This window comes from Vanacampus margaritifer, chromosome 9 (assembly GCF_051991255.1).
Source record: "Vanacampus margaritifer isolate UIUO_Vmar chromosome 9, RoL_Vmar_1.0, whole genome shotgun sequence".
In the NCBI taxonomy this organism is placed as follows: Eukaryota; Metazoa; Chordata; class Actinopteri; order Syngnathiformes; family Syngnathidae; genus Vanacampus; species Vanacampus margaritifer.
Window position 1 is genome coordinate 24169148 of NC_135440.1, and position 24066 is coordinate 24193213.

The 24066-nt window shown below is 39.8% G+C and overlaps 2 protein-coding genes across 17 annotated transcripts in view; both read left to right on the plus strand.

Annotated features, from left to right (window-relative positions):
• Positions 1 to 18782, plus strand: part of kcnj14 (potassium inwardly rectifying channel subfamily J member 14) — a 32690-nt gene extending 13908 nt beyond the window's left edge. Inside the window, exons 3-11 of one of the 9 annotated variants that reach the window (XM_077574583.1) lie at positions 4649 to 4773; positions 4865 to 4969; positions 6411 to 6608; positions 11648 to 12032; positions 12110 to 12246; positions 12365 to 12394; positions 12704 to 14270; positions 16056 to 16373; positions 16966 to 18782. In XM_077574583.1, the coding sequence (XP_077430709.1) occupies positions 13248 to 14270; positions 16056 to 16373; positions 16966 to 17166 (1542 nt within the window). In that variant the 5' untranslated portion in view covers positions 4649 to 4773; positions 4865 to 4969; positions 6411 to 6608; ... (2 more) ...; positions 12365 to 12394; positions 12704 to 13247 and the 3' untranslated portion in view covers positions 17167 to 18782. Of the gene's footprint in view, positions 1 to 4648; positions 4774 to 4864; positions 4970 to 6393; positions 6609 to 11647; positions 14271 to 16055; positions 16374 to 16965 lie in introns of those variants that run through there. The other 8 variants (XM_077574579.1, XM_077574582.1, XM_077574580.1 and 5 more) reach the window with 8 other exon arrangements.
• Positions 18783 to 20911: 2129 nt separating this feature from the next.
• The window catches only part of myh14 (myosin, heavy chain 14, non-muscle), a 37283-nt gene continuing 34128 nt past the window's right edge, over positions 20912 to 24066 (plus strand). For 7 of the 8 annotated variants that reach the window (XM_077576967.1, XM_077576969.1, XM_077576972.1 and 4 more), the window contains exon 1: positions 20912 to 21253. The gene's annotated coding sequence lies outside the window, so the exon portion shown is untranslated. The remainder of the gene's footprint in view (positions 21254 to 24066) is intronic. The other variant, XM_077576974.1, reaches the window with a different exon arrangement.

Below are 24066 nucleotides of genomic sequence, written 5' to 3' on the forward strand. Positions count from 1 at the left end.
GCCGGATAAATGTGCGTGCGAAGCGAGCGCTGCGTTGCTTGGCCGCTTCATACGTGTGCTGGCATATGCAAGATGGACAAGAGACAGGCAGTAAAGTGTAGAGGCGATGGGCGGAAGGTGGGGGGGGGGGGACATACCTATCCCCACAGGGTGTGAGGAATTTGAAAAAATACCTGGCACAAGGACGCCAAAACGTGGGGGGGGGGCATAGAGATATGAGACGCCCGGGCTGCCATCATGCAAGTAGACGCAGATGGAGAGGACTTATTGAAGGGAAATATCGATGAATAAAGTCATAAAGGAGCTCCCCTTGACCTCATGCTGACTCAAATGTGTGGGAAATTAATATTGCTTAAGTTTTCCTTCACTTCTGGGAGAAAAAAAAATTCTCCATAAGAAAACATAAAGATAATGCAAACACACATGGAAATCTTTCCTGGAACCTCAAATTTGAAGTTCTGTGAAAGCAAATGGCTCCTCTGAATCATTGGATAACACAGCACGTCAGTCATGTATTGTTTCCTATTGTGGTGAGTTTATTCCTAGTGTTGGTTTGTTACTTGTTACTAGAGATAGTAGATGGACTAGGATCCTTGTATGTCGGGCCTGGGTAGTTGAAAGTGAAAGATACGGAGATTTTTTTTTCCATCCATCCATTTTCCAAACCGCTTATTCCTCACAAGGGTCATGGGGATGCTGGAGCCTATCAAATGATCTGTAAGCCATTTATTCTTAAGGGTGCTGTTAGGAGATGCTACTAGATGGTGCCAAAGCCCTGACTGTTAGGAAAGTAGTAATTGGTGTCAAAGAAGTACAGTGGACCCCCGCATAATCGCGGTTCAGCACTTATGGATTCTCCTATTCGTGTATTTTTTTCCAATATTTATATATTTTTTTAAAAAAATGTTTATATATTTATTTATTTGGGGGAGTCAACTTCTGCTTTTTTCATGGAAATTATGATTAGTAGTTTATCTTTTCTTTATGAATACTTTTTAAAATTTATTTTTATTTTTATAATATAGTCTCTTTTTATTAATGCTTTTATAATAGATATCAAATATACATAGATTTTCATTATTTTTTGTGGATAAGGACCGGGTGTCCACTAAATTGTTTAAGTTATGCATCTCGACTTTTGTGTGCCAGGAAGGAGCTTATTTTTGCCTCGATTGCGTGTGTAAGATACAAAGATTTTTTTTTTTCTTCTTCAAAATCCAATAATGTGTCGTCCATTTGTTTGTAATGTTGTCAGATGAGATCAGAGATTGTGAACTATCAATTAGGACAATTATTAACAATTTCAAGGTGGTATCAATTACTCGTATTTTTTTCCTAGTCGCAGCAGGCAAATAGCGGGGGTTCACTGTGTACTATTATTAAGTGTGTCGTGTTTACTTTGACTCATGTATGAGTTCTCAAATGAACTGCAGTCCTGTGCCCTGCAAATGGCTACTTTGAAAACCACAAACCATGAGGGCATTTGATCCAGCCTGTCATAAAATTTTAAAAGCAAATCAAATCAAAGCAAAGTCAAAGGAACTGTTATAAAAAGGCCCGAAATAATATAAGCCACACATGCTCATAATATATAATAATACCCATTTGTTTCATCATATTTTTTTTAAAAAATGGAGTCTGACCATCGTCCGTTATAAAAACTGAAATGGAAGTAAATAGGTACCCCACCCCTGCGTTACTGTGCCATATAAACATTGTAGCAAAACATCAAGCAGCAGAAAATGGAAATGCTTTGAGTGCCACCCTATTTATTTGTCACAGCACATCCATCTCGATCCCTTCCGACACATTATATGATTACATTTACCTGAGCTATGGGTTCGTTCTAGTGCTTTGACCCGCTCTTCATGCATTTCTGCTTGTTAATTATTATGCATCAATCTTAAATATGCAAATCATGGAGCGTGGTGAAAGGAGTTCAGTCCAAGCTTGCAAACACTGGAGCACAATCCTGAAGCCTACTAGGGCATTTCAATATGCAACAAATGCAGGAATTTTAAAAGTTTACCTTGAATGTAATAATGTAACCGATCATGTTGCAATTAACAAAACCATCAATTTTATACAAAAATGCAATGTAGTAATATATAGTAATATTTATCCAGTAACCTGACAAAAAATGCCATTAAAATACATCGTACTGCAGCTACTGATTTAGAAAGGTGTGCAGATATTTTTTTTTTTGCTATATTCTGACCAACCAGTAAGTGGAGAAAAAAAATAATGACGTCATCGGGGGCAAGCACCCTGGCCCTGTGAGGACGACATTGAAATCTGATTTGTTATAGAAAGCAAGTCCCATTGCTAATGCAGTTGACGTTACATTGGCCAACATGGCTGATTCTGACGGCCCTTGGCAGATTAGAATGACTTGGCAACACATCGACACTGAAATCGCCAAGAGAAAACAAAATAAACAAAATAAAGAGAATAGACTGCTGGGAATAAATTAATAGAATTTTATGGGACAAATATGAGAATTTAGGTTATAAATGTTGGCCAGTACTTCCAATAGAATTCAGCCTGACACATATGCCAGCACCCATAAAACACACCTTGTGCCAGTACTCATTGTGCTTTTGTGCGGTATTATTTCCTAGCCTTTATGCAAGCGTTGAGAATTTTGTCGGGGGCAATTGTTCCCTCAGGTTTCCGAGTGCCTCCAGGAGTTCACAAAATGTCCAGCATGTAAAAACAGAACAGTGCTTGAGACCGCACTCGCACCCCCCTTGAAAAAACAGCCTTTATTTTTCAGTGTATCTTAGTGTATTTATGCAGCCCACCCAAATGAATGGGCTGTAACGTGTCCAATCAGTGGGGAATCCCACCAGGACGAGCGCCTCCCTTCCATGCGTAAACATTAACGGCTCCCTAACCTCCCCCTGGCCGTCCTTGCCTCCAGCGTTCATTTAATTAATTTGCGTCGGCGTTTCTCTGCAAACGCACTGACAAATGACCGTCCTCCGTATCATAGCCTTGATTAAATGGGCGGACGTTTTCTTGTGTGACAAACGGTTGCTGGATCAGACTGATTCACAATTCGTGATGAGTTATTGATCCCCTCGGGTTGTTGACCATCAAATTTTCTTCGTTACCAAGTCAGGAGTGCATTGGTACTTTCTTTCCTGTGAAACGGTTTCATCAGAATTCACAATATGATTCTCTGTATTTGCCTGAATTTCCTGTTTATAGCGACTGTCTGGAATTATTACGATGGATGCGTAATTCATGTCAAAGGGAGTTCCAATTTCAGGTCAATTTGACACAAAAGCTGTGGTTATGGTTAGGGCTGAGTTTAAAAAATCAAATAATCAAATTGATTTTTATTTTGAGCCTTAATCGATTATTTTAATTTCTATTTTTCCTATAAAATCATAATAAATTTTCTTTGTATCTTACTGTTTTCTTGAAATTTATTGTTCATTTAAATTTAAATTTTAAATTTAAAAGGACATTTATGAAAAACCCAACATATTGCACTTCCGCATGTTTTTTATTTAAATTTACAATTATTGAATTAGAATTATAAATATATAAATATTTTCAACTCAGTCTTGCTGAAATTATTGTAATGTTATTTCATTAATAAGCTAAATAATTTAAGTAATTACTGCCCCTGCAAAATTTTATTGGCAATTAAATGTTTGTGGAGTTTTCATCAAGTCATTGATATTTAAGAAGAATTGAAATTTCATAATTAATCAATATTGGATTGGATTGAAGTGAAACGAATCGCAAAAAAATCTAAATTGAATCGATCTGAACTCTTGTGAATCAAAATCGAATTGATTGAGGAAATTAGATACCCAGCCCTAGTTATGAAAGTCATTATCTGTACAGTGATGGATCACAAAAAAAACAAAATCTTACACAGTAAATGTTTATGAACTCATTTGCACCCAAAGACGTATAAAAACATTATAATTTAAATATTGCCATGGTCCCAAAAACGTGTTTATATGTTATGTTTTTTTTATGCTAGAGCATACAGAAGGCTTTGATGCAGCTTCTGACCTGAAGAGGACGCTTAACAATGGTAGTTATTACAAATAACGGCCAGCAGGTGGCAGCAGAATACAAGAGATCAACCAGGGCCATGTTGCGAAAAGCTCTTTTCCCCAGTGTTTTAAACAGATTTGTGAATAATGAAAAAACTTAGCTATATTCTAATGCTAATTGCTGCAAAACGGAAACAGATAGAAATATACTTTTTTTTCCTGATGAAAGAAGAGACTCTAATCTTTCTTTTGGTAGATTCCATTTTTTTTTTTAGAAATAGATCACAATATTCTGTGGGCCTTGCAAAATCAGTCAAAATCCAGTAAAACAGGAGGGAGCGAAGGGGGTTGCTTCAGTGAAAATGGCTGGGAGTGAATGAACTAAAGTGTTTTTTTCTTCTTCTGCTACCATAACACTGACATTCAGTACAGTAGAAACTCCATCAGCACACAAGCTAACAATTAGCATTTATGGTGGCGTTGTTACCCTTTAAAGTGGAAATCGTCAAAAATGTTCTTTGCAATATGTTCATTGTTCCCCCACTAGTCTAAACACAGTAATCTGGTTAATATTGTGTTTGTGAAACATGAATTAAGCAAAAAAATCCACCCGTTTTTATCCATTCCAGGGTCCTGTACTGCCACCCGCTGCCGAGTGAAATCGACATGACAGTACCCGCAGGGCTCTGCCTGCAAGCGTCATGTGACCAAACACAGAAAGCAGGTGCGCCATGCTAATAAAGCAGGTTTTAAGGTGACTGATTGTTAGTATTTATGTTCACGAATCCACATTTTAAGTCACTGCAATAAAATGTTTCCTTAAAGTCAACCTTGGATTGTTTCAGGTCCGTGGACTTGTAAAAAGACCCATGAGGAGGTAAATTCTCCATCTGCGGTGTCGCCACAGCTGCTGATTTCAAACGTGGCTGGTAATTAGACGCAAGGATCAGGTGTGTAGCTTCTGGTCTACTGCTCCAAATCGTCTAATTGTCTACTGAGAATGAAAACTGACTGACATGAGGCTTCTGCTCTCCGAGACAAAAATTGTTTGAATCTGCCCACTGGTGGCTTGTCAAGGTTATTGCAGCCAAACATAATAATGGCGTCATCATTCAGTGCATCACCGACGAAGGCTGCCAACACCAAGGGTTGTTCCTTAAGTCTGAATAATATCTGAAGTCAAGTTTACGTCAGCTTTCCCATTGACTGCTGCGCATCAAATGAATCATTTTATAGCCACAGTATGGAGGTAACCTGTGTTTGAATCAAACAGTGGAAATGTTGGCTCAGCGGTGGGATCTTTGGCTCGGCGAACCGTTGGTGGTTTCGTGCCTCATTAGCAGTCGTACAATACAAATGGAAAGTTCTTTCTCACATGAACACATTTCTCATTGTTTCAGGTCACAGCGTTTTACACACACAAATGAGGCTCATTAAACCACAAAGAAGACTTATTAGGTGACACTTATAAAGTCAGGCAGCATCTAAAGCAGGGACACAGAGAGCACCAAGCAGCCACTGAGCTTGCCCTCATCCCCACCCCAAAAAAAAAAAACTAACGAAAACATTGACATGTGACAGGGTTGGTAACAACAATCTTTGCTGTGTAAAACTGAGAAGATATTTATGTTGACTTCACAGAGATTTTAATTTTAATGTCAGTGAAGTGCCGTGTGGCGTGGATGCACGCTGTCGGTTTTATCTTTCTGGTAAATTTGACATCATCATCATCATCATCGTCATCATCACACTCTCCGACATGACTCCTCCCTCTCTGGCTCACAACCTCTAAACCACACCCACACTGTTTCCACAGGTCAATCACACTTACGTAATAAAAAAAAAAAATGATAGTCTGCCCCGGTGGCAAATAATCTGCGATGATTCACTTTGTCAACCGCCGCAGCGAGTTGCATCGAACCCTTGCCGTTTTTCAAACGTTGTGCGGCAGGCATACGGATGCGTATGCTGGTTGCAGCAGCTGTTTCACTCCTTGAGCCGTCTGATGCCTATTCTCACATATGACACATGTTGGCATCACTGCGACGTCTTGACTGAGATTAAATCAGATTAAGAGAAAAGTAAACACACAACAGTTGTTCTCTCTCTCTCTTTCTCTCTCGCTCATACACACACACACATACACATACTACACTCATAGTTACAATTTACAATTAAAATGATTTTCACTGGCATTGACATATTGATAAAATGTGTATGAAAATGCATGAAATTATGTATATTTCTGTCACCATATGAAAGCAAACAATTTTAATACAGTATTACAGTAATATTAAAATATGTATTTATAATATAATATCCTAACGTTTTTTTGATATCCTATGATGATTGACTTCTCAATAAGATTTATTTACTATTTGAATGAATCAGGATGGTGTGACAAGGTCAGTGGCAAGCGGCATGCGCACGCCCCGGGGACATAGTGCCCCGGGAGCGCGCACGCGAGGGCACGAGGACAGTCGACGCGGGCACACAGCTCGAGCAGGCTCCTATAAATTCATCACCTTTCTTCAAACTCTTTGAAAGTTGGCAAAGATTATGATATGAAGTCATCAAAGGAGACGCTTGGTGAGTGGAAGTTCATCTTCATTACTTAAAAGGATGTCAGAATATACACTGTACTTTTATGCAGTAGTAAGATTGCTATTTTGAGTCATTAATTGTAATTGTTTGTTGGCTAGTTAGCTTGTTATGAAAGAAATTGTCATTTAAAAGTAAAGAAGTGGCTTTTTATTGAAGTTACCATGTGCTGATGAATTTGCTTTTAACAATGAGAAAAAATCATTCATTATTTCAGGTGGTTGGTGGTCAGGACTGATCATTTGTAATTTAGCTTGTAGCATGCCAGCATTGTATGAGTCAATATCAGCATGAGTAACCATTTCAAATTCATATTCAGTGTATTTTGTAGACGTTAGGCTGTAAGAAAAACATATTGGTCAAGATCACAAGACTTTGAATCAAACAAATAAAGCAGACAACGTGCATGCAAGCGACAATATCTGTGAGTGTGCTGACTGGGTTGACAATGACAGGGTGGACTTATTTGACTAATGTTCTAATTTAATGAGAATATGGTGGACTTTCACTCAAGCAACATGATTCAGTTGGACTGTTTAAAAATATAATATTTAGAATTTCTGCAAGGTTGATTTGAGATCTCACTATATGACAGAGTGGACTTGCTAAGTTTGACAGCATCCAACTACACACATAACATGATGAAAATTAGCCCGAGAAAGAAAGAGAGAGAGTGAGAAAAAAAAAGCTAGCCACTGTTTCAACCTCCATTAGAGAAAGACAAAATACTGGTCGTCATGTCAAAGAAAGCGTCAGAGGCTTTCTTAAAGGGACAGTTACCTCATAATGACAGGGTGGACAGCAATCTCAGGGACAAGCAAAATGTTCAATATAATCATAAAAATAAATGTATATACATGATTAAAATGACTTCTTTTTTTTTTAAATCAGATAACCTGTCATGGACAATACAACCATGTAAAATGAATTTTGATTGAGCATCTTTTAAGGGTCTTACCTATACTCTTAAAACTGCTGGGTCAAAAATAACCCAATTTTGGTCAAAAATTGTATACTTGGGGCAATAAATGTTGGGTGGGCCTGTTTGTTGCGTCTGGGAACCGATTTACCAATTCCGAATGATTGGTACTAGCTGCAACTTACACACAGACATTACTCAAGATGAACTGAGCAAGGAGTGTGCAGACTGATTGATAACAATATGAATCATAATCATGTATATATATATATATATATATATATATATATATATATATATATATATATATATATATATATATATGCATATAGTAAGAATCGATGGGGGGAAAAAATGAATAAAACAAACAATTTGACCAAAGTTTCTGTTTTGTTTTTTTTGTACAAAACAATACCCCCCAATTTTTTTTACAACTCATATCTGTTGCTTAATGGCAATTAAAGTTGCTTTTTTTCTTTTTTTTCCTTTTTTTTTCTTTTTTTTTTTCAAAAACTGACACTTTTTAGTGCCCCAAAATCGCCTGATTGTGGTCAACTTTAGATATTCCACTGTGCCACATAGAAGGCAAACAGGCTGTGTTGATGATTTATTGTTGAGTTCCAAGTATTTTCTTAATTAGAAGCCTGCAGCATCTTAGCTCCCACCCAGATTAACATTTGGTCGTCGCTACACGATGACCTCCATTTTCGCACGTTGCTGATTTTGGGGGGCGGGGGGAGAAGCGGAGGAGTTTCAATTAGACGGAATGAGGCTGGCTGCCAAGACGAGTGCACGCATATGCTTGTTATCGTCCACTAAATAAGGGTGTGTGCGTGTGGGGTTCGGAAATCACATTGTTTTACCTAATGCAACCCCGATCAGAAAATGTTCCTGGGGAATGGAACAGCATTGCGCTAGCACTGTTATTGATCAGACTGGTTCAAAGCGAAGGGGAACTAAATTGTATTTATTTTATTTTTTTTTTAAAGTGCGTTTGCCTCTCTTACTGTACATGTGCTTCATCTTATAAGTAATGTCCAAATGTCATTTGTAAATCGAATTAATTTTCTATACCAGCGTTACAAAGTAAACCGGTCTGAGTAACGAGAGCTCTGTGACAACAGGGAGGTCTAATCTGTGCCCTGGTTTCTAACTACCACCGATCAATACCAAAGTATCGATGGGTGCATATTTGCATTGTCGTGGCTCGGTTTGGTTTGATGTTGTAACATTGTGTGAACAGTATTGATGAGTCAACACCTACTAAAAGCATCAAACTTAATACGATGTTGAAAATATAGTGGCAAAATTAGAAAGCATTGTGTGTGTGTGTGAATAGTAAGAATACAGTCACACGCTAACTAAAATCATATCAATCCCCAGCAATTGTTATCTGTCCACATAACACCTGAATAATATCTGATAATCTGGAGGATTAGAAGGCACAAGAGTTGGTAGAGAAGAGCATGAGAGAAGGGGCTTATTGGGCCGAAAATGGATTATTCTGATCCAGCATAAAACCCCCCCAAAAAAGTGTGAAATGTCAAGAAAGTGCTGCATTGATTGATTAACAGTACGAGAAAACAAATTACAATAGGCGTAATTCCTCATTTAATTGACTTTCGTCATCGCATTTTGACCTGCCTGCATCGCTCAGATTCGGGTCACAAAAATTGACTTTTTTTTACCGTTGATCATCTGCTCAAAACCTTGTAGAGCTGCAACTATATTGAATATTTTTGAGAATCAATTATTCTACCGATTATTGCATCAGCTAATCGAGTACTGTAATTGAATACAAATTGATTTAGCTTTATTAAATAAATAATCAGTAGTATGTATGTTTTAAAAGGGGGGGGGCTGGGGAGTGACGTGGGTGTCATCTGATAAAAGTAGAGTTGGTTGTTGAAACGAGAGCTAAGGTTTAACGGCTAATGGTTAGCCAGTCTGGGTGTCAGTTGTGGCCATTGTGTATGAATGTTTATGATGTGTTTATTTTGTTACTAATAAGATTTAACTAGTGGTGTTCGACTATATTAGATTAGCTAACAATGTCTACAATTGTAGCCGTGCTGCTGTGTGAGCTAATTTCCCTCTGCAGTAGACACATTGCGTTTTAACATGTCATCATCACATCTGTCAGCCTTCATCGGTCACTTTTAAGAGTGCGAATTGTTATTTGTTCAGTGACGGGCTTCATGCGTGACCTCAGGCACGTTACTTCACAAGCCACCTTACCTCGATAAGATAAGGCCTGTACATCGCACCCCGCAACACGCACTCTCGCACTCCCTTATCACCTCCTCTAGGTCTGTCGTCCGTTGTCCAGCGACACTCAGGCGGACGCGGTAATGGAGATAGCAAACCAGTGTTGGGCTCAAGTACAGTGCAGCAAGGTCAGAACTTCCTGCGTTGCGCTTTTAATAAAGCACAGAAATATTGACTTTTGAATTTAGGGCTATGTTTGTTGCAGGGATGTGATTTTTCCGCTAATTCGCGGAATTCCGCTTTTTTTATCTCCCCCCCCCAAAAAAAAAAAATCCGAATTTATTTATTTATTTATTTATTTTTAGTAGTTCATTGTGTATGCACATGACTCCGACAGATAACATCTTCTGCTATAACAAAGACATTTGTGGTATGCTCTAATATGAGTTACTTTTCATTTGGTCATGATACAATTATTTGTTCATGAAATTTGAACTCTTCAACATTATTTATGTGTTAACTTAGTAATCACATTAGTTAGATATGATGATATTCTCAGTGATAGTTTTTAAAAGCAAAGGCAGTCCAATGTTTTTGAATGTGACTGATTTTGAGTTGGCTAAAACTGCCATTTTATATGGGATAGTTCAATATACATTGAAAATTTATGCTGTTGTTTTGTCTATTTCTTTGTCATGTGAGTGCATTGAAAGTACTTAAAAACACGGAAAACCCATGAGCTCCGGGGGGCCAGGCCTAGCTGGGTGCCAACGGCCCCCAGACCCCCGGCTAAATTTTCAGATAATTTCACTTTGGTCAAATCACATCCCTGTTGTTGTTCACTTGCTAGTGACAGTGCTCGGCGTGAATGACCACTCCGATTGGCTTAATGTGGGAAAGAGGCGGGTCTTTGGGTTATCGCATTGGATCTTCTGAAGATATGCATATTAACTCTTTGACTGCCAGACATTTTCAAAAAAGGGATGCCGTGGGTGCCAGCCGATTTTAAGCATTTTGACTGATCTTTCAAGGTCCATAGAAAATTATGTGTTTGGACTATGGAAACACACATACTACCAAATGAAAGATTGGACTCTCATCTTTCATCAGAAAAAAATGTTTGTTTCTACCTTATTCCGTTTTTCAGTAATCAACAATAGAAAATGGTTAGTTTCACCTCTGTTTTGAAACAAACGTCTTTTAACGTCTTTGGCACTCCTCCATAGAATTTTACTAAACGTTATTTAACGTTTTTGGCAGTCAAATAGTTAAGTTAATTGTACGTGTTCTGATATTCACCTTGTGGTGATTTTTTTATGATTTTATTTCAATCTCTTCGAAGCTCAAAGACGCTACCGATCTGTGAGATGTTCTTGCGATAGGACTGACTGTAAAAATCAATCAATCAATAAAAAATAACATCCTGGCAAATAAAAACAAAGGACTGCATTCAAGGTAGGCGTCTGATCATCTGTTTTTGCAATGAACAGTTACGCTAAAACGTGGAGTGAAAAGGAAATGTATATTGCGGTTGTCCATGCCAAGTAGGCTGCAATTTACAGCCATGTTCCGTCCAACCAGTGAGTCATGTAAGTCTATTTGGATGTGAATTTTACTGACTGACGCTACTATGTCCTATGGGCTTAGAGATGCTACTGTATATTGGAATATTTCATTAACCTTTCTCCCAGATGCTTCGGCTCTATGCTTGATTACGTCAAAGCCTAGCATCATTTCATTGGTTGTCATTTTCGTTTTGATTGATATACTGTACTGGGGCTGAGCTAGTGAAATTCTGTTCACAAGTACATTAAAACCTTGCATCATATTTATTTCTCTTTAAGAAGACAATGCGACACGGCTAACCGTCTTTATGGTTCTGTTTCTGATGTCTTTTTAGGCCTGGCGGTGTGTTAGACGAGAGCATCTTCAAAGTAAATTGAGAGGAAACAGAACAACATTCGACAAGCCGGCAAAGGAAATCAAATGCAAATTTGCCGTTGTATTCTCTGATGAATGTTTTGCCTGAAGTAAACGAGCTCATTGCTTTGACTGAGCATGAAGAGAAAGTCAGCACACCAACAAAGATGAACCCATATGTCACTTCCCATTTCGGGAGGGATCTTTTTCCTCATTTTCATTTGTTGTAGTACAATGCAGGAATCGCATGCAATGATATCAGTAGCTCCTATTAAGGAAGTTTGATTTTGTCCAAAGGATTTCATGTTGCAAAGTCTAAATACTTATCAGGACTTGGTAGAGTGATCTAGAATTGACTATGAAAGGTAATTGCTAACTCTAAATGTGTTTTCGTTGCATAGCACCTATGATAATTGCTTCCAAATGTTCTCCTCTTTACCAGAAATTCTGATGTTTGTTTGGCCTTTTGCGAGTCTGATGAAAGTAGAAATCTGAACTGAAGACTGAACTTCTCACTTAATCCCTCGGCGACCCCAAAAAAAAAAAAAACATCTTCCAGAAACGTAAAGACGTCTTCAGGTGACCTGTGCACTTACCATTTGCCTTTCCGTAAATCATCCAACTAACGTGGTTAACTCCAGACCAAAGTACAAAGTGATTGCTCTCTGTTATTTTTTCCCCTTTGTGTGTCTGATAGGCGATAATTTGATGCTGTGCTGTAAATTAGGTATGTCTGATGAGGTATAGATGCATCTGTTTCACTTGATTTCTTGTATAATGTAATAATAATTTTCAGTATATTCATAATGGCAGTCAGGCAGATATGGAGGCAATTTAAGACAAAATGGGAAGTTGTTAAAGCTGTAACATAATAGAACAAGATGGCGATCAAACATCTTCTACATGTGACATCGTTCTTGACTTCTCGAAACATTCAAATGAGCTGAAACAGATACATTAATTTATTAACATGAGTTGGGTATTTAATCTATTCAATGTACTGTTTTTTTTTCTTTTGTTACGCCAAAACCAAGAGGTTATGAGACCGTGAAGAACTGTATCGTAAGAAACTGCATGTTTTCATCTTCAACTGCATGTTGACATGTTATTCGACCATATCGCCCTCATTATTTGTCTGTCCAGAGTTTGCACCTCCTCCCCGTGTTTTAGCTTTCATAGCTTTTGTCAAATGGTGCCTGAGATTGTCTTCTCTCCTATTTCTTTAAACTGAGCAAACCCTGCATGTTTTTTTTTCATGCCTGTTAAAATCAATCCAGCCTTGCACTCCTCGCAAATTCATTCTTGCCAACAGATATACGCCAAGGTATCACGATTGTTATTGTTTTTAGTTTGCCTCAATGTATGGACGGTATTTTTTTCTGTGAGATCTATCAATGAAAAGATCGTTCTCGGAAAGGACACCCGCAACATGTAACTGACCAATGACTTTGAAGGGAATTCTCCTGTTACCATTGGCCAGTATGGGTTCTGATTATTTTGTTCTGGACTGACACCATCGTGACTGGATCGCACAATTTGACAGCGCCACATTGACCAAAAGTGAGACTTGAGAGCGCGCGATGGGCGCCGCACGTGTCAAACGGCGCTTCAGTGCTGTGGTGGATGGGCCAGTCGAGGAGGAGGAGGTCATGGGGCTGGCACAGAGTGCAGCAGACACGGCTCAGGCAGGCGGGAGCCCGACCGGTTCCGGAACCCCAAGCAGCCCTTCCCCGACCCACGCCTTCAACGGCATTGCCCTGCCTCTCGACTGCGATGCACGGAGGCAGAGTGCCACGGGAGAGTCAGCGGGAGGAGAAGGCGGGGAGAGAGACCCGAGGAGGGGAAGAGGAAGTAGTGTAGGAGGAAGAGGGGAAGGCCGGTCCAGCTCAGACCAGGATTCCCGTTCTCCCCCCTCCACCACCAACCGCTGGCGCACCAAGCGTGCAGGCCGCCGGCCCCGAAAGCGCTTTGTGGGCAAGGACGGACGCTGCAACGTTACCTTTGTCAACATGAGCGAGAGGGGCCAGCGGTATCTCAGCGACCTCTTCACCACCTGTGTGGACATCCGCTGGCGCTGGATGCTGGTCATCTTCACGCTCTCCTTTCTTCTCTCCTGGCTGCTCTTTGGATTCGCCTTCTGGCTCATCGCTTCCGCGCACGGGGACCTCTCCGTTCGCCTCGTCCCCATCACCGCCACCTCGGCGTCAGGAGAGGCCGGTCCTGGAGGGGAGCGCGGCAGAGAGGCGGCGGCAGCGGCGGAGGAGCCCTGCTTCCTCCAAGTGAACAGCTTCATGGCGGCCTTCCTCTTCTCGTTGGAGACGCAGACGTCCATCGGTTACGGATTCCGAAGCGTGACCGAAGAATGTCCCCTGGCGGTGGCGGCGGTCGTTTTGCAGTGCATCGTGGGCTGCATTATTGACGCCTTCATCATCGGGGCGGTCATGGCAAAGATCGCCAAGCCCAAGAAGCGCAACGAAACTCTGGTCTTCTCTGAAACCGCCGTGGTGGCCCTCAGGGATGGAAAACTGTGCATGATGTGGAGAGTCGGAAACCTGCGCAAGAGTCACCTGGTCGAGGCTCATGTCCGAGCGCAGCTGTTAAAGGTAAGTGGCAGGACGTCAATGAGTGTACAATGAGCTTGTGCTAGGGACCAAGCCCTGGCGAAAATAGCAAAAAACCTCAACTAATCGACGCCTCGCACAAAAAGAGGGTTGTAATTACACAAGATGCCACAAGATGGCAGCAATGCACTAACACAACATGCCGTTTCACTTTGATCATGTGTAATAGTAGTCCAAAAACTCATTTACAACATATTTCCAGTTCCTCTGACAGACTGTATACTTCCTCTGGTGCTGCTGTTTTGGTTAGCAACAGTTAAAATGGGATCAGGAGTTTGTCTCTTTTGCACACTCAATTATGAAAATGGCCACCACTTTTCACTATTTGCAAAAAAAAAAACGATTGTATTTTCTCTGTTAGTCTTAATAAAACGACAGATTGAGACTGTTTTGGTTAGCAACAGTTAAAATGGGCTCAGAAGTTTGTCTATTTTGGGTCAACTATGGAAATTATCTTCTTTAAAGATGCTGTTTCACATTGATCTCGTTTAGTAATAGTCCAAAAACTCTTGTACAACATGTTTCCAGTTTCTCCGAGAGACTCCTTAGGTGCTGCTGTTTTGGTTAGCAACACTTAAAATGGGATCAGGAGTTTGTCTCTTTTGCACACTCAATTATGAAAATGGCCACCACTTTTCACTATTTGCAAAAAAACGATTGTATTTTCTGTTAGTCTTAATAAAACGACAGATTGAGACTGTTTTGGTTAGCAACACTTAAAATGGGCTCAGAAGTTTGTCTATTTTGGGTCAACTATGGAAATTATCTTCTTTAAAGATGCTGTTTCACATTGATCTTGTTTAGTAATAGTCCAAAAACTCTTGTACAACATGTTTCCAGTTTCTCCGAGAGACTCCTTAGGTGCTGCTGTTTTGGTTAGCAACACTTAAAATGGGATCAGGAGTTTGTCTCTTTTGCACACTCAATTATGAAAATGGCCACCACTTTTCACTATTTGCAAAAAAAAAACCGATTGTATTTTCTCTGTTAGTCTTAATAAAACGACAGATTGAGAACCAGGCTGAGGTCGGTCAACAGCAATGCCAATGGAAAAGACCAAGACAGTATCAACACCTTAGTTGCTGCTGTGAATGATTGCAACAGAGATAAAAGAGATAGACAAACGAGTGCCGAGACCATCTGGCCTGTATTCTGTGGTCTGGAGTTAATGAGAGCTTGTTTTATTCTCCCTCCGGGGGTTAGGAAGATTTACCATGGATTAACTTGCCCACTCTTCCTTCACCATTGTTATTTGCCATCTCTTTTTACTTATACTGTGTAAAGTATATCAGCGCGGTTGTCCTGATATTTAAACAGACTCCTTTTAAACTTAACTAAGTCACTGCGAGAAGTGTTGCGTGCGAGTGGGGATGCTGTCAAATTTATCCTCAGGGTATAAATCAGTGAGGTAGTAAATAAGGTCTCTCTTTATAACACAGCAAAGGGAAAAGGGCAGATGGGATTAGATTTTTCAGGATTAAAAAAATACAATTGTAAATATGGTGAGTGGATATGATTCACTAGCAAGAGTTGGATCAGTGATAAGACTTCACAGTATTTGATTAGTGCAAATAGAAGTGACATGATCTCAAACGTTGGGAGTCAACGGATCCACTCGATTCTCGTTTGGCCCTGTTTTAGCCACGCCCAGAAAAAAAACACTTTTTCCGAGCATCATCTGCATCTAATAATAGTTCTAGTTACCAATTTAATCCAGGTTTTTAATATGTTACCCATTATGTTTTTCTATTCCCAATTTGGCAACAGTCAAGAGTGACACCAGAAGGAGAGTTCCTTCCACTGGACAACTTGGACATCAATGTCGGATTTGACACCGGCACCGACCGGATCTTCCTGGTCTCGCCGGTTACGATTGTCCACGAGATCAACGACGAGTCGCCTTTCTTCGAGATGGACCGCAAGACCTTGGAAAGCGACACCGAACTGGAGGTGGTGGTCATACTGGAGGGCATGGTGGAGGCCACAGCGATGACCACGCAATGCCGCAGCTCCTATCTGGCTTCAGAAATCCAGTGGGGGTTTCGTTTCGAACCTGTGCTCTTTGAGAAGAAGGACTGCTATGAGGTAAGGACCGTAAGACCTGTTTATACCACTTCTACTAACAAGGAGTAACGATTACAAAAGGGATTTGCAGGGTAGCTCATGATTTCATCATGTCTTTCACTCAGATTTATTTTATTTATTGGGGGGTTGACTAACTCCCATTTTTTCATGCAAAATGCTTAATGGAGGTTTAGGCTATTCTCATTTTTGGGGGATTTTTATTTTATTTTTATTTTATTTTTATTTTTATTTTTATTTTTATTTTTATTTTTATTTTATTTTATTTTATTTTTATTTTATTTTTATTTTATTTTTATTTTATTTTTATTTTATTTTTATTTATAATGGGAATCCATTTGTGATTTTTGCTATTTGAGGGCCATCCTGGTCCTGAAAAACTGCAACTATTACTGCAGGTTACCGAGACAGTTGTGAAACTCTTCTTCATGAGTGTTTCTGTCTGTATTATACTGCCCCCAGGTGGCCAAGGCATGCACACCAGAAGGCGCAGCAATGTCCATTGAATTGAAGCAAACAAAATGTGTCAAAAACTGATCATAAAAAGATTGCACGGGCCACATGTCTAAGCCACATGTCGTTTCCCTTTTGCCAGGTGGACTACTCATTCTTCCATCGGACATACGAAATCCCAAACACACCCTTGTGTAGCGCTAAAGAGCTTGTGGAGCTCCAGTACATCAAAAGCTCACGCTCATCGTTCTGCTATGAGAACGAAGTGGCTCTGCAGCTCATTTCTCCTGAGTGCCCTGCCGCATCAAATAGGAGATTGACAGACCACCTCCACTACAACTGAGGGAAAAGTCTAGAATCAAGAGGCAGGTTTGGAATGACTTTACACTGTGACCTTGTTGGCTGATTGGTCCTGGCAATCTTTCAAAATCATTGAAAAGTTGAGTCTGCTAAGTCCCAACCTGGCCCATCACCACCGCAGCACACCGCATCATGGGCAGGATAAACAACAGCACCCCATGGTGGCTGTCACTTGCAACTGCATTTCCTGTGGACTTATTTGGAGGAGGTTCAGTCGAATTTGAATCCAGTGAATACAGAGGTAGTGTATCGTCACAGGTACATCTCATGAATGTATCTCAGTATTATGCTGATTTATCATCGTTATTTTCATATGGTAAGTATGGAGAGTATATTTTTAGATGGTTGCGTGTTGGTTATTATTAGAGACATCAATTACATGGAGAAACTGATCAACTAGCAGCGGTTTCAAGATTTTCCATGTAATTTCTGTCTGGTGTTTATTTTTTTACAGTATGCAGAACGATGACATGAATGCGACTTTTACTTTGATTTTCATTCTTTCACTGTACAGTGAATCCCCATTTGCTCCAGTGACATGTTCCAGACTAACACGTGATGTGTGAAAATTTGTGTGAAATAGAAACCATATTACCCCTCCCACACGTGCAAACACATTTAATTGTATTAAAATACACTGAAACATACCAAAACATAATGCTAAGTAACCTACTATGCCAAACACTATGGATGGGCTAACAGAAATGATCATAGATGTTACATTAATTATAACAGGGGTTTGTTCACTGTACTGGAAATTTATCTCTTGCACAAAAGCGTAATGTTAGTTTTGGATGGGAAGGAATATTAACCCTGAAAGTGTCTTGGTAGGTTTAAAGTATATTTTCCTACTCTGAAGAGGAGGTATGAGGTGGACTTGTCCCGATGATTTGCCTTGATTGGAGCAGTGATGTGATAAACCAAATACTCCATTTTCCTTCTGATATGTTACTATTGGTTCACATACTGTGACTATTTGTATTGGGGTGGTGCCTTTGAGAGACATCTGAAGTTGTCCCTTGAGCTGCAGCAGTCGTTTTTAATTTCTTAAAACTCATCTTGAATGTCAGCTCATGTGGACAGTTGGTATTTATTGTGTTACAACCCGCCCCCCAAAAAAAATAAAGTTTGTAATTGTCTATACTTGCCACAAGATGGCAGCAAACCATTGCTTGTGGCTACATGGAACTCCTCAACTCTCTCCAACGTAGCCCTTTGAACTGAGATGCCAAACCAAAAAAAGCAGGAAAAAAGTTTTAATAACATAATCTTTAAATAAACAAAATAGCACTCTATAGTTGTTCTTTACAAAACATGTAACAACAATTAAATAGAAACAGTTTGTGCATTATGATTAATTCATATGCTGCTCCTTGTGATGTGCAAACCTTGGCCACCAGAGAGCAGTATAATGCAAATGCACATACAAATGAAGGAGACAGAGACAAAATCTCCAAAAGTTGCTCTAACAGTTGTATTTTTTTTGTTGTTGCATAGGATAAAGCATATATGCCTATGAGTATCCTTAAACTGCAAATATGTGAATTATACATTTGAGCAGAAGCACTGTATTTCTACTAAAGCTGTTTATTCACTTGTTATGAGTGTCACTTTTCGGTGTTACCCGTTGAATGGACAATCTCTATTCATATATATTTATTTCACTTTAGAAATACATGGGATATTAATATCAGTGATGAAGCTCTTGCCTCTGTCCTAAAGTTACTGCCGTTAGGAAGATTTTGTAGTCTACGTGTTGTTGTGTCTGTTACGTCCACCCTCAATATCTATTTATAGGCTGCACGGTGGGTCATGGGGCCTGCCTTCACTTCTGTGAAATGTAACTTGAACTTTAGAGCAACATCACTTTAGCACTTTATTTTTTTCAACATTGCAGAAAAATTGTGGCGTGTACTTTTTAATCATGTCACCTCTTCCATGATATGTATTTAGACCAGGGGTGGGCAAACTTGTGCTCAAGGGCCTCATTAATTTTTTTTAAAATGGACAGATGGGCCAAGTCATTCGTAGAATAAAGGTGAAAATATCTATGTGAGATATTTTTGGGTTCTTAACTCATTCACTGCCATTGACGGCTATCGACGTCAAAAATTCATTTTAACTATTTCTATTAGTTTTTAGAAAATCCACTTTTGCTAACAAGAGTACGAAAACCTAGAAAAAAATATTGTAAATTTAGAACAGATTTTTGTGATTTGTAATTTGTGATGAATTGTTAGTTAACTAGTGAAGTCATGTGAGTTAATCACCTGACGGGCCTAATTTAAAAAATATGTATTAAAAATAAGGGGCGTTTAAGCTTAATTAATTGCATGATAATTTTATATCTGTTATTAATGTACAATAAAAAATATAGTTTTTTTATAAAAAATGAAACTAAATGAAAAATTGTTAAACTAATAGAAATAGTTCACATGAATTTTTGACGTCTATAGTCGTCAATGGCAGTGAATGAGTTAATATTATGGGCCAAGACCATATTTTGCCCACCCCTGATTTAGACTATATTTTATTCCTAAAACTTGCATATTTGTCAATTTGTATGATGGTAAAAATGTATTTTCATATTACATTTAGAGCTGCTTTTGTCATACAGGGCTTCCAAATAAGAACAAATAAATCAAGGTTGACTCAAGTAACTTATTTTGGGTTATTGGTTTCACCAGATGAACTATTCAACTCCATGTTTGCAAAGTAAAAGTAAAAAGTACATATTCTGAAATGTATTTGAGTACAAAATTAAAAAGACATTATTACTGATTATTTTTATGTCATGTTTCCATAGCTTTGCTCTTGGTGAATGCCGGGTTTGATTGGTGATTTTCGCCTTCTTTGCAGCAGCAGTTTGATGTGTGACAGATTAGAAGATGTGATGTGAGGTAAATTGCTTGAATCAGAGGATTGCCAACCATGAAATAGGCTTCATAGAAGGTAAGTTGATCCAAAAATGAACATAGTGGAAGTTTAGAGTAATGGATTAGCTTTGCTGATGCTCTGATTAATGGGAGAATGGGTAAACTTGCCCCTATGTTTTGCTAAAATACGAAAAGGCACCCCAACCAAACATTCCATACGTACCTGTGAGAAAATGTCCCTTTAAGTAGTTACAATGTCACAAAACAGTCTAACGACTGTACACTTTTGCAAATCCACTCTTGTTTACAAAGATTACGAAATGGTCCATTTAAACATTCTTAAAGAGCAGAATGTACATGTATGTATTTTTCAAATTCAAATTAAGGGAACAAAAAGTAAAAAATCGTCATAAAATAAATACTCAAGTAAAGTACAGATACCTTAAACATCTACTTGAGTGCAGTAAAGAATAATTTGTAATTCGCCAGTCAAAAAAACAACAACCTTCAGTTCGCTTTGGTTGGGACGATCCGAATCACGGACCTGGAGTCAGTTTTTGTCCCCATGTACGTGTGCGCCGCGTGGAGCCGTGGATAAACAAACCGATCTCAGATCAGTATCAGGTTTCTCCGCAACCGCGTCGTTAGAAACAAAGGGCGCGCAAATCTCCGTACTGGTGCGCGAGGCTGACGCACTTGCACCTCCTGCGGCCCTCCGGTTGGCTATCTCGCTCGTCGATTGGCACTTTAGCCCCGCCCCGCGCCTTTCGTCATTGGTCAGCGCCGTCATCGCTTTGATGCCATTCGTCATCGCTTCCGTGTCGTGCCAGTCAAGGGGCGGACGGCGCTCGCCGAGTCGTCAGGGTGGGTTCACGGCGCCCTTTGTAGCTTCCCATTGGCGTTTATCTTCGACCGGGCCCGAACTTTGGCTTCTGATTGGCGTTTGGACAGGAAGCGCGGTTCTGAGGTTGAAGCCTACCGCTTTGCCCTTTCGTCTGCCTCTCTCCGTCTACTTTATTCCGGAGCAGGACGTGTGTGTGTGTGGTGTATGTGCGGCTCCACTGGGCTTGAACGTTGCGATGATAAAAGACGCCTCTGCGGTAGGCTACACACCTATCCCAGAACAAAATAGCCAAGAAACATCCTGAAGGCTGTCCTCCGTGTACATTTAACCTTTTGGAGCGCAAGCTGAAGGTAAGAGTTTTGAATTGGAGTCTTAATTCAAGTTAAAATAGGAGCCGGTGTGAGAGACTTGAACGCCTCACATTCGTGTCTTGTAGCCGGCTAACGCTAGTTGAGTCTCAATACGGTGGCGTAAGAATGAACGTTGGTGGTGAGGCGTTCACGGGGCTTTTTACCTTTGTTAAAACAAAGACGTGCCATGAAAAGGCTTTTTACAAAGGGAAAAGCCACCGGCTGACTATGACCATTTCATTACGCATTGCGACCGTTGTGAATTGCTGTGCTGTTAACGTTTCATAACGAGAGTCACAAAATGTAATAGTGCACAACTGTATGTCATTTTGGCTTGCACATTTCAGTTTGAAAAAAAAAAAAGGGCCGTGGTCATCCTTGCAATCGATCACCGAGGTGTGGTTTTGAGTGGGGGACGTTTTCAAGGGTCCCCCGCCACCACCGCAGAGGTGCGCTGTCTGTCTGTCTGTCTGCATGTCTGCATGTCATTGTAATAACAGCTTCATTACTACCCTTACCTTTGTGATCAAATGCCTCATCATGCACCTTAAAGCCAAGAGGAGAAAGGCGTGTCTGGCTCCAAACCCTTACCAATTAAAATTTAATTGAATTCCCCTCATTATGTCACTATCTCAGCTAGCTAGCTATCTTGGACCCCAACAAAAATGTAATGTTTTAGCCTTCTTTTCCTGTAACGTGTCAGCAAAAAATGTTACAGGAGGTTAATTGCTTCCAAAAAGCTTATTTTAAAAAAAAAAAGTATTAACCCCTGGGCGTTATTTTATTTTGAAATGGCTTGGTCAGAACCAACAAAAAGCCAAAAAATGGACAAATAACGCCCAGGGGTTAAGACAATTGACTGTGGTTACCTCCATTACCTAATTTATTATTCTTGCCTTCTTCCTTTCTGACCTAACTTCATGTTCTTCGTTTTCGATCATTCCATTCATGCTACCAAAAATGGGATTCGAACACAGAACCCAGAACTGTGAGGCAGATGTGCTAGCACTGCAACCGTCACGCTGTCCTTGTTTTTAAGCTTTCCATCATTCATTACTTTTTATTTCCTTTTCCTATCTTTAAAAAAAAATGTGCCCCCTCAAACTACCCTCTCCCATTGGTGGATGACCTCAGTTTAGGTTGTTGTCGTTGGGCTGCAGCGTTTAGGATGTTGCTATGGGGGGAAGCTGCTGGCTTGTCTATATGAGTATCTCCATGTGACTGTGCAGTTGTGTGTGTGTGTGTGTGTGTAGGAACAGGACTAACAAGACGGAATTGTGGACAAATGAGTCCACATCTCCCACGCTCGCCGGGCTCACAAGAGGTTGCACATAACAAAGCGTTTATGATGACAGCTTTATGAAAATGGCCGCATTCCGTCACATGAGTTTCACTTTGTTAGGGACTTTTGAAGCAAAAATGGACCAGGCTGATCATTTGTTAGCATGAATCGGGCAGTGTTTTACTGCAATAATCCATACCAAAACATTGAGGTATTTATTTACGTACGCCACAGACTGTGCCGGTCACAACAAAGTGGTAATAGTGTTGAAAAAAAATGTAATGAATTCAGTGTACTATATTGTGTGTCTTGAGACAGGATAAAAAAAAGACAGTTGAGAAACAGTGAAGTGAAGGCAGGTTTGCAACATTTGTTGTTGGAAACGTTCCATGGGACTAAAAGGGAGTAAACCAGGAATTTACATTACCAATGTTGGCTCTGAATAGGGAACTTGAATAAAGTTGGCGGGGGACTATATTCTACCGGAATCCTGACCAAAACAACCAAATTACATGCAGCTACCCTCCATTCCCATTTGATTCCCATGCTAAGTGTCTTCATTTGTAATCTTTCTAAAATTCCTCATCAGTGATTATCTTGCATCTAATATCGTGTACTTATTTCTGCATAAGTATTTTTAAAAACATTTAAAAAAAAAAACGACATCAGACATAATCTATTCTTTACAAATCAACCCGAAGTTATTTCATTGCCACTGACACGCCGGCTGGCTTGGGTGGTGGTGGCTCTATTGTCTATTCCACACCCCGTCTCATTGTAACAGGAATGGTAGTGGCGGGGTTGCAAACTCTTTGCCTTGTCATCAACAAACACTGCAGGAAAAAAAAAAAGAAAACCAAGCTTGAGTAAGACGCACGTCACGCACGGCAGGAAATCAGGCTTGATGACATACCTGCCGTGGCTCGGAGACACCTAATAGTTCGCGCACGCAAGCGTACACATACACTGTAGGGCGGTTCCATAGTCTGCATTTCTGATCAGCGAAAAGTATGCATTGCTAAATAAATCATATGTAGGATTTTGTGCACACAACAGAAGTAGGTTATTTGAATGGGACGGGATTTTGCGGACTGCATGATGTAAGTCATTTGAAAGTCTCATGACACAAAGCATGTCATCATAATTGAAAATGAACAAAGTAACTTAATTATCATAGGAGTCCGCGATAACTTACTTTTAACTCTCATGGAAGTCCGTCTTTAATTTCAATGTAGCAATGAATTACAGTGGGAACATTTAAGTAAGTACAAATCTGGCTGATTTTATTTGACCATTTCAAAAAAAATTGTCATTCAATCCCAGGGTTTTAGTTTTTATTAAGAATCCAAATATTCAATCCCAGGTATGTATTTTTCTGTCCTTTACAGTTTTTCAATTGGCTGCTTACCTCGATTTACAAGTGGCCCGATTGGCGAGTTTTTTTGAGATGCAAGCCATTGTCAACATTTCGAGCCATTCCCAATTGAAGTTTATGGTAAAAGTAAACATAAAAAGCAGAACTACACCATTT